Source organism: Hylobates moloch, unplaced genomic scaffold, assembly GCF_009828535.3.
Source record: "Hylobates moloch isolate HMO894 unplaced genomic scaffold, HMol_V3 SCAFFOLD_6, whole genome shotgun sequence".
Lineage (NCBI taxonomy): Eukaryota > Metazoa > Chordata > Mammalia > Primates > Hylobatidae > Hylobates > Hylobates moloch.
Window position 1 is genome coordinate 74205987 of NW_026652281.1, and position 15053 is coordinate 74221039.

Sequence of the window (15053 nt, forward strand, 5' to 3'; positions counted from 1 at the left end):
GCCGTGATGGCGCAACAGAGCAAGAGCCTGTTTCAAAAAAAAAAAAAAAAGAAAAGAAACAAGGAAAGAAAAGAAAAGAGAAACCTCCCACTTCCAAGCACAAAGTCCTAACACCCCTGGTCCATCCCTACCTGTCCCCTGGGCACTTAGCTAGTACAGTAGTGCTTGTAGGAGAATCTGTCATTGTGATCTTTTCCTGTCTGTCTTCAACTGAAGCTCCCACATGTGGACGGATGACCTGTCCCACAGAGTCCTGGCCTATCTGAATTCCCGGAATGTTGCCTTCACCATCCCCAGCCTGCAGGTGTGTACCTGAGACCCATCTATATGTTCCCATCTCAGTGCTCAGGGATTGCAAACTCAGGGGCCAGGTAAGTTGGAGAAGTGGGCTAGATGTAGAGATAGTCTTTACTTCTGCAAGGAAAAGGGTTCTGTCCAGTTTTTCTTGAAACATGATATGAGGTATTTTGTCTTTCTTTCATTTTCCCACCTTTGATGGAGACATGGTATATTAGGGTATAGGCTGAGCTGCTATAACAAAAAGACCTCCAGATGACAGCAGCTCAAACAATTTAGTTTATTTCTTTCTCGTATAATAGTCCAGAGCTAAGTGGGAAAGCCACAGAGAAAAGGCAGCTGTATTCCATGAGGTTATCCAAGGACCAAGGTTCCTTTTGTCTTTTTGCTTTGTCATCTCCTGGGGAGTTATTGCCCATGTGGTGGAAACACCACATCCCTTCTTTAATCCAGGGGAGGGGCGGGAAGAAGAAAACAAGGGTAAGCATCTTCTCTTCTGAGGATATGATGCAAGTTACACAATTCCCTCTGCACACATTAGATTGGCTCACATACCATAGTCACATCTTACTGCAAAGGAGCCATGTACCCAACTAAAAGTTGAAGGGTTCAATTGATGAAAAGCAGTGAGAGAGTGGATATTTGGATATAATGATCAGTCTTTCTACCATGGGTCCAAAAAATGTACTTTTTCCTCTTTTAACTCTACTGTAATGAAAACAATAGCACAAGCGTGTTGATAGGTGGCAAAGGATATTTGCCTTAAGGGGCAATAGGGCTCATGCCTGTGGTGGTGACTGCAGTGAAGTGCACAGCACCTGCCCAACTGTTAGCCTAGTGTGGCATGTTGTGTCTTTATCATCACACTGTGGATAACACAGAAAATTGGAGAAAAATTCTTTCAGTATTGAGAAGCAATTATTCAGTTTAGCAAACGGCCATTTATGTTATTAATTAATGAATAAAGTTCTGACATATGTCTTCATTGTTTCCATTTTTACTTATGTTTTAATGAAAATGGAAACATCAACCAACATTGATATCACAAATATACTCAGAGAGCTTGTTGTCTGCCAGGTCTTAGGACAGCCACTAGCTGGAGGTGGCTGTTGGCCCCACATGGCATCTGCTTTTCTTTTCTTCTTCATCAGTCAGGGAAACTGAAAGAGAAGCAATTGCTTCCCCCTTTTCTCTCTAGCAGTAATGGATACTCATGAGATGTATCTACTTTAATCTGATACGTCTCTTCCTGTGTATATACCATATTTATTTATTCATTCAATATCTACTGAGTTAACATCTGCTTTCTGCCAGGCATAGCTCCAGACACTGAGGACTCAGTAGAGAACAAGACAGTCATGATACTACCCACAAGGACCTTTCATTTTAGGGGTGAGGCTTTAAGTAAGCCATTATTCACCTTGGTCAAGATAGAGAATAATAGCTAGCACTATTGAGCACCTAATGTGTGCTAGCCACTACTGAAAACACTTTACACACACAATCCTCATAATAACTCTATGTGGTAAGTCCTCTTATTGCCTCCATTTTGCGGATAAGAAAACTGAGGCCCAGAAGTGTTGCTGATTTAGCAAATAAAAACACAGATGTGGCTCTGTGTGGTGGCTCATGCCTGTAATCCCAGCACTTTGAGAGGCATAGGTGGGAGGATTGCTTGATATCAGGAGTTGGAGACAAGCCCTGCCAACATAGCGAGACCCTGTCTCTACAAAAACAAACAACAAACAAAAAATTAGCTGAGTGTGGTGGTGTGGCCTGTAGTCCCAGCTACTTGGAAGGCTGAGGCAGGAGGATTGCTTGAGCCCAGGAGTTTGAGGTTACAGTGAGCTATGATCATACCACTACATTCCAGCCTGGGCAACAGAGCAAGACCCCGTCTCTAAAACAAAAGCAAAAAACAGATGTCCAATTTCGTTTGAATTTCAGATAAATAATGAGTGATTTTTTTTTTTTTTTTGAGACAGAGTCTCACTCTGTTGCCCAGGCTGGAGTGCAGTGGTGCCACCTCAGCTCACCACAACCTCCACCTCCCAGGTTCAAGCGATTCTCCTGTCTCAGCCTCCTGAGTAGCTGGGACTACAGGTGCAAGCCACCATGGCTGGCTAAGTCTTGTATTTTTAGTAGAGATGGAGTTTCACTATGTTGGCCAGGCTGGTCTCGAACTCCTGACCTCATGATCCGCCTGTCTCGGCCTCCCAAAGTGCTGGGATTACAGGTGTGAGCCACTGCGCCCAGCAAGCAATGAGTGATTTTTTAAGTTAGGTATGTCCTATGCAACATTTGAGACATACTTATACTAAAAAAAAAAAGTGTAATTTTTCCCAAAATTCAAATTTAACTGAGCATCCTGTATTTTACCCAGCAACCCTAGTTAAGTAACGTGTCCAAGCCACACAGCTAGTAAGTGTCAAGGCAGGGATTTGCATGTGGCTTGTCTGGGTCTAGAGTTCACCTCTTGCCCATGACATCACACTGGGCATGTCTGTTCAAGGGAGGTTTAGAGAACAATTCCCCAGACGGCAGAGGAAATCTCTTTCAGGAGAGGCTGATGGCTTCTGCTCCTTGCCCTGTAGGGGGCGCCACAGTTTGTTCATTTCGCCTGTATTTTGCTCCTGCGCTGGTAGCTTGGGTTTGGGCACAGTGCCATCTGGGGTTCTAAACTTCCTGGACAAAGGCCAGCTGCTGCAGATGGGAAACTCAATCACCTACAGGGACCAGGCAGGTCATGGAATGGGGGAATCGAGGTGGCTGGGCCTGAGAGTTACTCCAACAAGCAGCTGTCCCTTCCTTGGCTTGCCAATTATTACCAAAAAGGGTATGTGCACCTCGTGTTGCCAAACCTTTACATTTTTCAAGAGAAGTTGGAAATCTTGATCTTGTGAGGAATCCCCTTATTATTATTATTATTATTATTATTATTATTTTTTAGATGGAGTCTTGCTCTGTCACCAGGCTGGAGTGCAGTGGTGTGATCTCGGCTCACTGCAACCTCTGCCTCCAGGGTTTAAGCGATTCTCCTGCCTCAGCCTCCCGAGTAGCTGGGACTACAGTCATGCGCCACCACGCCCAGCTAATTTTTGTATTTTTAGTAAAGACGGGGTTTCACCATGTTGGCCAGGATGGTCTTGATGTCTTGACCTCGTGATCCACCCGCCTCGGCCTCCCAAAGTGCTGGGATTACAGGCATGAGCCACCGCGCCCGGCCCCTCATTTTTAAATGTTGGCGGCTAATGAGGAAATTTGGAGGTGGCCAAACCAGACTGCTGGCCACTGGTTGTGGTCTCTGCAGGGAATGAGGTGGCTGTGCCAGGCCGCTGGCCATGGTGTTGACCATGTGCTCCTGCTCTTTCTGTTCTCACTGACTCTCCCAACACCCCAAATACAGGCAGCCGTGGAAAACCACCTGGAGCAGCGTCTGCACCAGCCCCAGAAGCTGCTGGAGGACCTGAGGAAGACAGACGCCCAGCAGTTCCGTACTGCCATGAAATGCCTCTTAGAAGACAAGAAGGACCGCTTGGTGAGGCGCCCTTGGCATCCCAGGGATAGAGGAAGTCCAGCACCACGTGGTGTTTGTTGAATTGAATAAAATGGAGCCCGACTTAGGCCTTGGCCCTTCATTGTCTCTTCCTGTCTCCTTCTGCCTCCTCCAACCCCCTGGGAGCTTTAGGATCTAAGTTTTCTCACTTACTTTCTCCAAAGTTAAAATGAAGAGCCTTACAATTTTTTATTTTATTTTTGTTTTAGACAGAATCTCATTCTGCCACTCAGGCTGGAGTGCAGTGGCACAATCACAGCTCACTGTAACTTCTGCCTCCTGGGTTTAAGTGATTCTTGTGCCTCAGCCTCCCAAGTAGCTGGGATTACAAGTGTGCGCCACCATGCCTGGCTAATTTTTGTATTTTTAGTAGAGATGAGATTTTGCCAGGTTGGTCTCAAACTCCTGGCCTCAAGTGATTTGCCCGCCTCGGCCTCCCAAACTGCTGGGATTACAGGTGTGAGCCACTGTGCCTGGCCTAATTCATATTTTTGTCAGTACTAAGAAATGAGGGGTCCTAATTGAGGATCTGAGGATCTCCTGATTGTTTGGGTCAATAAACATCCACTAATAAAAATTACTACGCACAGTGGACACAGAGATCCTCCTGCACTCAAGGAGCTCACAGTCTGGAGGGGAGACAAAAAACAGAAACAGGGGCCGGGCGCGGTGGCTCATGCTTGTAATCCCAGCACTTTGGGAGGCCGAGGCGGGCGGATCACGAGGTCAGGAGATCGAGACCACGGTGAAACCCCGTCTCTACTAAAAATACAGAAAATTAGCCGGGCGTGGTGGCGGGCGCCTGTAGTCCCAGCTACTCGGAGAGGCTGAGGCAGGAGAATGGCGTGAACCCGGGAGGCGGAGCTTGCGGTGAGCCGAGATTGCGCCACTGCACTCCAGCCTGGGCGACAGAGAGAGACTCCGTCTCAAAAAAAAAAAAAAAAAACAAAAAAACCAGAAACAGTTAATTTCCACAAAATGAGGTTAGTGATCCAAGAATATCACAAAGCAAGGCCTCTGAGACCTTAAAAACTGGGACTTTAAAAAGGTAAGTCGTTTGCTCAGGACACACAGATAATGGAGGCCCTGGGATTGGAAACTGGGAATGCCTGACCCTAGTACCCATGGGGCTTAATCTGTAGGACTGTCATGAGAATTAATCAGGTGATGCATGTTTGCTCCAAGCTTGGCACAGTAGAGTCAATGCTCAGTAAAATGGAGGCTTTTTTTTTTTCCTTAGAGACAGGGGCTTGTTCTGTCATCCAGGCTGGAGTGCAGTGGTGTAATTATAGCTCACTGCAGGCTTGATATCCTGAGCCCAAGTGATCCTCCCACCTCAGCCTCTTAAGCAGCTAGGACTACAGGTGTGCACTAGCACACCCAGCTAATTTTAAAAATTTTATTTTGTAGGGATGGGGTCTCCCTATGCTGCCCAGGCTTGTCTCAAACTCCTGGGCTCAAGCGATCAACCTGCCTCGGCCTCCCGATGTGCTGGGGTTATAGATGTGAGCCACTGCGCCAGGCCAATCAGTCCTTTTCAAAAGCTCCCCAGATGGGCTGGGCATGGTGGTTCATACCTGTAACCCTAGCACTTTGGGAGGTTGTGGGCAGATTGCTTGAGCCCAGTAGTTTGAGACCAGCCTGGACAACATGGCAAAACTCCATCTCTACAAAAAACAGCTGAACGTGGTGGCGTGTGCCTGTAGTCCCAGCTACTTGGGAGGCTGAGGTGGGAGGATTGCTGAATCCCAGGAGGTTGAGGCTGCAGTGAGCTATAATCACACCACTGCACTGCAGCCTGGGTGACAGAGCGAGACCCTGTCTCAAAAATAAAATAAAACTTTAAAAAAGCTCCCCAGGTGATTGTGATGTGCACCCAGAGGTGAGAACCATGGGCTTGGAGGAAAGACACATGAGTCCCTTTAAAGCATTATAGAGTTTGGTTCAAGATGCCCTGGGGGCACATAAGGGAAGGAAATCTGATCTGAAGTAGGAAGTTGGAGGGATCAGAGACTTCACCAAGGAGATGGCAATGGAGCCCAGCCTTAAAGGATGAGCTAGATTTCGCCAGAAAAAGGAGAGATGCAGGCCGGGCGCGGTGGCTCATGCTTGTAATCCCAGCACTTTGGGAGGCTGAGGCGGGCAGATCATGAGGTCAGGAGATAGAGACCACGGTGAAACCCCGTCTCTACTAAAAATACAAAAAATTAGCCGGGCGTGGTGGCAGGCACCTGTAGTCCCAGCTACTCGGAGAGGCTGAGGCAGGAGAATGGCATGAACCCGGGAGGCGGAGCTTGCAGTGAGCCGAGATCGCGCCACTGCACTCCAGCCTGGGTGACAGAGTGAGACTCCGTCTCAAAAAAAAAAAAAAAAAAAGAGAGAGATGCAGAATTCCAGGTAGACCAAGGGCCTGAGGTATGCTGGTCAGGTGTATCTGGAGAGTGGGAAGGCTCCAGAGTGAGTGGAGCAGGTAAAGGCCTTGACTTTGTTCTGCAGGGAATGGAAAGTTCTAGAAGTTTCAACATAGCAGTATGGTGTTAAACAGTGATCCTGACTTTCCCCACTGTTGCAATGTGTGGTCCCTCCCAGGGCTTCCAAATTGAGAGGCAGCTCTCAAGCTGACCCTGGCTTCTCTCATTGCTTTAGGACCTGAAAGACATCATCATTGACTTAGGAGAGATTCGAGAACGAGCCTTGCAGAGCCCTGGTGTGAACCGCAGCCTGTTTCTCATCACACTGGAGAGGTGTTTCCAGGTGCTGAACTCCCTGGAGTGTGTGGAGATCCTGGGCAAGGTGCTGAGGGGGTCCTCTGGCAGCTTTCTCCAGCCAGACATCACAGAGCGGCTCCCTCGGGACCTGTGCGAGGATGCCTTTAAGAACCTGTGAGTGGTTCCTCCGACTTTTTTTTTTTTTGAGATGGAGTTTCACTCTGTCGCCCAGGTTGGAGTGCAGTGGCGCAGTCTCGGCTAACTAACTGCAACCTCCGCCTCCCAGATTCAAGTGATTCTCCTGCCTCAATTCCAAGTAGCTGGGACTACAGGGGCACCTACCACACTCGACTAATTTTTGTATTTTTGTAGAGATGGAGTTTCACCATGTTGGCCAGGCTGGTTTTGAACTCCTGACCTCAAGTGATCCACCTGCCTTGGCCTCCCAAAGTGCTTGGATTACAGGCGTGAGCCACTGCACCCAGCCACTTCCACCTTCTTAACTCATCACACTATCCTTCAGGGGCTGTCATGAGAATTCAAAGAGATATCACCTGGCAGCAGGGAGAAGACAGGTGGGGACAGGTTGATATGCACGTTTTGGAGGAAAAGCTTAACATCTGTAGAGTTAGGCTGGGTGTGGTAGCTCACACCTGTGATCCCAGCACTTTGGGAAGCGGAGGTGGGTGGATCATGAGGTCAGCAGTTCGAGACCAGCCTGGCCAACATGGCGAAACCATGTCTCTACTAAAAATACAAAAATTAGCTGGGCATGGTGGTGGGCGCCTATAATCTCAGCTACTTGGGAGGCTTGAGGCAGGAGAATCGCTTGAACCTGGGAGGTGAAGGTTGCAGTGAGCCAGGATCATGCCACTGCACTCCAGCCTGGGCGACAAAGTGAGACATCATCTCAAAAACAAAAACAAACAAAAAACAAAAAACAAAAACAACAAAAAAGCCCACATAAATAAATACAGTGGGAAAAAAAAGTAAATCCTAGCTAGATATGTTGCTTGCTTAAGTGTGTTAGTCAGATTGGGCTGCTATAACAAAAATACCATAGACTGTGTGGCTAATGAACAACAAGTGTTTATTTCTCATGGTTCTGGAGGCTGGGAAGTCCAAGATCAAGGTGCTGACAGACTTGGTGTCTGGTGAGGACTCACTTTCTGGTTTATAGGTGGCACCTTCTTGCTGTGTCCCCTTGTGGTGGAAAGGGTGAGCGAGCCCTCTGGGATCTCTTTTATAAGGGCACTAATCCCATTCATGAGGTATCCAGCCTCATGACCTAATCACCTCCTCAAAACTCCACCTCTTAATACCTTCATGTTGGGAGTTAGGATTTCAACACATGAAATTTGGGGATATGCAAACATTCAGTCCACAGCACAAAGGCTCTGAGCCTGGGTCTTGTTCTATTGATTTAAAAACAATCTGAGTGTGTTTTAAAGATTCACTGGCACTAAACTGAGACTTTCTTCTTGAGGGATAGCAGAAGGAGCGACAGAGCACTGAAAAAGGAGGACTTTTCTCCTTTTGAGATACCATGCCAGCTTATGTTGGTTACACCTAGCCCTGCATCAAATTGCACTTTGGTGTAAACCAAATTCGAGGATTGCGCCTAGGACTTGAAGGGCCATAGGCATTGCAACCACCGCCAACTCCCTCCTTTTACTAATCATAGCACTTTATGGCCATAAAACACTCTTTCTAAATCTAAAAATGATTTAGAAGAAGGAAAAGACCAATATGATAATAACAATGTGGGAGATTCCTTTTATCTTTTGCAGCCAAAGGACAGTAGGGGAAATAGTATGCTGACCTCATCGTTTCTCTAGGTTGTCAGTTTTTTCACTAAGATGTATATACATGAAACCCTTTTGCTCTGCAGGCTATTACACTATTCCTTTTAAATTCAGCATCTCCTCCCTCCTCCGTTCATTCAGGTTGTGGAAGAGAACATCATTGGGAGAGAGAGTTTATTGGTTACTGCTCACCTGAGTAAGCAGTAAACCCAAGTGGCAGAAAAACCCATTCAAACTGGCTTGAAGCAAAAAGAGAATTATTGGAATATGTAATTGAATAGTTTTAGGTGTAGGACTGACTTCAGACACAGCTGGATCCAGAGACTCAAATGATGTCATCAGGAACATCTTTGGCTCTTTATCTTATATGCTGAAAACCACTGAATTGTGTACTTTATTTATTTTATTATTTTTTGAGATGGAGTTTCACTCTTGTTGCCCAGGCTGGAATGCAATGGTGCCATCTTGGCTCACTGCAACCTCTGCCTCCCAGGTTCAAGTGATTCTCCCGTCTCAGCCTCCCAAGTAGCTGGGATTACAGGTGCATGCCACCACGCCTGGCTACTTTTTGTATTTTTAGTAAAGACAGAGTTTCATCATATTGGTCAGGCTGGTCTCAAACTCCTGACCTCAGGTGATCTGCCTGCCTTGGCCTCCCAAAGTGCTGGGATTACAGGTCTGAGCCACTGCACCCGGCCCAATTGTGTACTTTAAATGGGTGCATTGTAAGGTGTGTGAATTATATCTCAACAGAGCTGTCCCCCACTTCCCCAAAAAAGGACCAAGAGGTGAGGAAGTGGAGACAATATATATGGAATATTCTTTGGAAGGTGTTTAGCTGTGAAGGGGAAGAGGAAAATGGGAAAAATAATTACATATAGCTAAGGAGTGTGGGGGGGTATTTTTTATTTTTAAGTTCTGGGGTACACGTGCAGGATGTGCAGGTTTGTTACATAGGTAAACGTGTGCCATGATGGTTTACTGTATCTATCAACCCATCACCTAGGTATTAAGCCCAGCATGCATTAGATATTTTTCCTAATACTCTCCCTTCTCCCATCCCACCCCCTAACAGGCCTAAGTGTGTGTTGTTCCCCTCCCTGTGTCCATGTGATCTCATTGTTCAGCTTCCACTTGTGAGAACATGGGGTGTTTCATTTTCTGTTCCTGCGTTAGTTTGCTGAGGATAATGGCTTCCAGGTCCATTCATGTCCCTGCAAAAGACATAATCTTGTTCATTTTTATGGCTGCATAGTATTCCATGGTATATATGTACCACATTTTCTTTATCCGGTCTATTATTGATGGGCATTTGGGTTGACTGCATGTCTTTACTGTTGTGAATAGTGCTGCAATGCACATGTGTGCATTTATCTTTGTGACAGAATGATTTATATTTTTTTGGGTATATACCCGGTAATGGGATTGCTGGGTCAAATGGTATTTCTAGTTCTAGATCTTTTTTTTTTTTTTTTGAGACGGAGTCTCGCTCTGTCACCCAGGCTGGAGTGCAGTGGCGCGATTTCGGCTCACTGCAAGCTCCGCCTCCTGGGTTCACGCCATTCTCCTGCCTCAGCCTCTCCGAGTAGCTGGGACTACAGGCGCCCGCCACCACGCCCGGCTAATTTTTTTTGTATTTTTAGTAGAGACGGGATTTCACCGCGGTCTCGATCTCCTGACCTCGTGATTCACCTGCCTCGGCCTCCCAAAGTGCTGGGATTACAAGCGTGAGCCACCGCGCCCAGCCTAGTTCTAGATCTTTGAGGAATTGCTACACTGTCTTCCACAATGGTTGAACTAATTTACATTCAGGAAAGGGAAGGTTTTTTTTTTAAATATACTTTAAGTTCTAGGGTACATGTGCACAATGCGCAGGTTTGATATATAGGTATACATGTGCCATGTTGGTTTGCTGCACCCATCAACTCATCATTTACATTAGGTATGTATCCTAATGCTATCCCTTCCCCTTCCCCCCACCCTCCGACAGGCCCTGGTGTGTGATATTCCCCTTCCTGTGCCCAAGTGATCTCGTTGTTCAATTCCCACCTATGAGTGAGAACATGCAGTGTTTGGTTTTTTGTCCTTGTGATAGTTTGCTGAGAATGATGGTTTCCAGCTTCATCCATGTCCCTGCAAAGGACATGAACTCATCCTTTTTTATGGCTGCATAGTATTCCATGGTGTATATGTGCCACATTTTCTTAATCCATTTGGGTTGGTTTCAAGTCTTTGCTATTGTGAATAGTGCCACAATAAACATACGTGTGCATGTGTCTTTATAGTAGCATGGTTTATAATCCTTTGGGTACATACCCAGTAATGGGATTGCTGAGTCAAATGCTAATTCTAGTTCTAGATCCTTGAGGAATCGCCACACTGTCTTCCACAATCGTTGAATCAATTTACACTCCAACCAACAGTGTAAAAGTGTTCCTATTTCTCCACATCCAGGAGAGGGAAGAGTTTTAACACAAGACAGCTTTGGGTCACATTTGCTGTTGTGACTCCCTCTTTAAAGCAACCTCCACCTGCTTGTTATTAATTGATGCCTGTGTTTGTGTCATTTAGATCTGCAGTGTTCAAAGATCTCTACGACAAAACCTCGGCTCATTCCCAGAGAGCTCTCTATTCCTGGATGACTGGAATATTGAAGACATCCTCCAATGCCACTGGTGAGCCTGTACTTGGAGGTGGGGTCACTTTTGGGGGAAGAATATCTTCAAAAGAGGTGCTTCATCTCCGAAAACATGGATTTGATGTTGTTCTCTTCTGATTTTTACCACCTCCCACCACTTCGAAAAACAGTTTGACGTGGCTTATGGAGTAAAACACATACCCCATTTCGTCAATGCAATTCGCACATGTGGAAGTCTCTGAAATAATGATGTGTTCGTATTTCACAATCCATGTTGTGTCCTAGTTTTTCAGTGGAATATAAATAATGATGGTAATTTAGATTCAATGTGAACCTTGAGTAGGGTTACAAGTTCAAAATCTGTATAAAAAAATCTATATTAAAATGAGAGAAGAGGCTGGGTGCGGTGGCTCACACCTGTAATACCAGCACTTTGGGAGGCCAAGGTGGGAGGATTGCCTGAGGTCAGGAGTTTGAGACCAGCCTGGCCAACATGGTGAAACCCCATCTCTACTAAAAATACAAAAATTAACCGGGCGTGGTGGTGGGCACCTGTAATCCCAGCTACTCAGGAGGCTGAGGCAGGAGAATTGCTTCAACCGGGGAGGCAGAGATTGCAGTGAGCTGAGATTGCACCACTGCACTCCGGCCTGGGTGACAGAGCGAGACTCCGTCTCAAAAAAAAAAAAAAAAAAAAAAGAGAGAGAGAGAGAGAGATGAGAATTTTGTTAGGAAATCTAGGCAATAAAGCACAGAAATTTAACTCTGAACGTCTGGGTAACCAAAGCAGATAGGTCAGGATTTATTTATTTGATGGATGTTGATTAAAAGCCTCCTTGTGTCCTAGAGCAGTCAAATTCATAGAGACAGAAATTAGAATGGTGGTAGAGTTTCGATTTTGCAAGGTGCAAAAAATTCTGGATATGGCTGGTGATGATGGTTGCACAATAATGTGAATGTGAATGTACTTACTACTGCTCAACTGTACACTTAAAAATGGGGCCAGGTGGGCCGGGCACGGTGGCTCATGCCTGCAATCCCGGAACTTTGGGAGGCTGAGGCAGGCAGATCAACTGAGGTCAGGAGTTTGAGACCAGCCTGGCCAACATGGTGACCCCCCTTCTCTACTGAAAATACAAAAAATTAGCCTGGCACGGTGGTGCGTGTCTGTAATCCCAGCTACTTGGGAGGCTGAGGCAGGAGAATCGCTTGAACCCAGGAGGCAGAGGTTGCAGTGAGCTAAGATCACACAATTGCACTGCATCTTGGGTGACAGAGAAAGACTCTGTCTCAAAAAAAAAAATAAATAAAAGAAAAGAAAAGAAAATTGGGGCCGAGTGTGGTGGCTCACACCTGTAATCCCAGCACTTTGGGAGGCTGAGATGGGCGGATCACTTGAGGTTAGGAGTTTGAGACCAGCCTGGCCAACATGGTGAAACTCTGTCTTTACCAAAAAAATACAAAAAAAAAAAAATAAAAGCCAGGTGTGGTGGCGTGCACCTGTGGTCCCAGCTACTCAGGAGGCTGAGGTGGAAGAATCGCTTGAACCCGGGAGGCAGCAGTTGCAGTGAGCTGGGATTGTGCCACTGCACTCCAGCCTGAGTGATGGAGTGAGACCCTGTCTCAAAACAAACAAACAAACAAACAAACAAACAAAACAAAACAGAGATAGAAAAGAATGGCTATATAGATTAGCAATACAAACAATTTCTCAGATAGCTTCAATTTGTTAAAACTTTAATGTCAGTAATATAAACAGAATAAACTTTTTAAAAGCCCATTATGTATCAATAGCTGAAGATAGAGAAGGAAACAAAGTCTCTCTCTTACGGCCCTGTTGTTTTATTGTGGGAGGGTTGGTGGAGAAAATTTTTTTAAACATGTAAGTAAATAAAGAGAGAGAGAGAGAACTTAGAAATTTAGATACTTGTAGCTGCTATGAAGAAAATAAAATAGTTTGTTGAGACGGAATCTTCTCTGTCCCCCAGGCTGGAGTGCAGTGGCACAATCTCAGCTCACTGCAACCTCTGCCTCCCGGGTTCAAGTGATTCTCTTGTCTCAGCTCCCGAATAGCTGAGATTATAATTAGCCACCATGGCCAGCTAATTTTTGTATTTTTAGTAGAGACGTGATTCCTCCATGTTGGCCAGGCTGGTCTCGAACTCCTGACCTCAAATGATCCACTCGGCTTGCCTCCCAAAGTGCTGGGATTACAGGCATGAGCCACTGCACCCAGCCAGAAAGGATTATTACAGGTACTTTAGACTAGAAGAGCACTTGGCAAAAGTTTTCTGTAAAGGACCAGGTGAATATTTTAGGCTTTGTAAGCCTACCATCTCTGCCTCAACTATTCAGCTCTGACATTGCAGCTTGAAAACAGCTGTAGACAATAGATGAATGAGCATGCCTGTGTCCCAGTAAAGCTTTATTAATGGATGCTGAAATTTGAAATTTGTATAATTTTCATGTGTCACCAAATAGGATTCTTCTTTTGATTTTCCTTTCAGCTATTAAAAAAGGTAAAAAGCAGGCAGGGTGCAGTGGCTCATGCTTGTAATCCCAGCACTTTGGGAGTCCCAGGCAGGAGGATTGCTTGAAGCCAAAAGTTCAAGACCAGCCTGGGCAACATAACAAGACCCCATTTCTTAAAAAAATTTTTAAAAAATAGCCGGTGTCCTGGTACATGCCTGTAGTCCCAGCTCTCTGGAGGCTGAGGCGGGGAGGATCCCTTGAACCTAGGAGTTTGAGGCTGCAGTGAGCCGTGATGGCGCCACTGGACTCCAGCCTGGGTGACAGAGTGAGACCTTGTCTCTAAAAAAAAGTCCAAAATAATAAATGTAAAAACCGCTTTTGGCTCACGGGCTGTATAAAAACAGGTGGTGGGCTGAGTTTGCCCCATGGATTGTAGTTTGCCAACTCTTGGACTAAGGAATCAGGGAAGACCTCTCAAGAGGGTGACATTTAATCAAGATCAAAATGAAGAGATGGAACCAGTCATGTAAGGCTCTGGAGAAAGGGCATCCCAGAGAGAGATCCCGGGAAATACAAAGGCCCTGAGATGGGAATGAGCTCGGTGTGGAGAAAACATAAGGAAAGCAGATGGGGCTGGAGGATGGGGAATGCCAATCAATCTTTTCCTGGAATTCAGCTCTGAGATTTGTGCATAATGTACATTAAACAACATCATAATCAAAGTCTCAAATGCATAGTAGAATTCCCTCTGCCTAGTGCATAATTATGGTCTCCAGGAATCAGAGTCTCACACTGGGTAACCGTGAGAAAGCCGCTCAACCTTCAGACTTTTCTGCCTTTATTGCCAGAGTTTAATTAGGCACAGACTTGCCTTCTAAAATTCTTACACGGTGTGCTTCATTATTAAACTACGGCAAGTTAAAATTAATTGTTTGGACTTAAATTTTTCTTTCATGAAGGCCCTTGAGGGAACTGGAAATACGTTGGCTGTCAAAAATATCCCAACCTTGCTGGCCAGGTGTGGTCACTTAAACACCTGTAATCCTAGCATTTTGGAAGGCTGAGGAAGGAGGATTGCTTGAAGCCAGGAGTTCAAGGCCAGCCTGGGCAATGTAGTGAGACCCCTCTCTATACAAAAAAATTAAAAGATTAGCCTGATGTGGTGATGTGTGCCTGTAGTCCTAGCTACTAGGGAGGCTGAGGCAGGAGTTTGAGGCTTCAGTGAGCTATGATCATCCCACTGCACTCCAGCCTGGACAACAGAGGAAAAAAAAAAATCCCAAGCTTGGGGATGATTGATCTGTGGAAATACAGTTTATGCTTAGTAATGAGTTAAAAAATAAACAACTAAGCTTGGTTCTTTGTGAATGTGTGGTTCTAGCCTCAAAATTTTCCAGCCCTCTATATAGGCCAGGCAAATGTTCAGGGTCCCCATCTAGAGGATCTTAGGAGTCTGCCTGTGTCACCCCATCATCTTTGATTCCTGGTTTGGGGGAGGCACTCCATACTTTCTTGTGAATCAGCCCATATAAAAGTTGATTTCTCCATCTCGTTTGGGCATCTGTCATTGCCCACGG

At 45.7% G+C, this 15053-nt stretch overlaps 1 protein-coding gene across 1 annotated transcript in view; it reads left to right on the plus strand.

Moving 5' to 3' along the window:
* Positions 1 to 15053, plus strand: part of OTOA (otoancorin) — a 105597-nt gene that overhangs the window by 17407 nt on the left and 73137 nt on the right. The window contains exons 6-9 of the mRNA XM_032155922.1: positions 217 to 304; positions 3704 to 3835; positions 6500 to 6735; positions 10938 to 11041. Coding sequence (XP_032011813.1) covers positions 217 to 304; positions 3704 to 3835; positions 6500 to 6735; positions 10938 to 11041 — 560 coding nt within the window. The remainder of the gene's footprint in view (positions 1 to 216; positions 305 to 3703; positions 3836 to 6499; positions 6736 to 10937; positions 11042 to 15053) is intronic.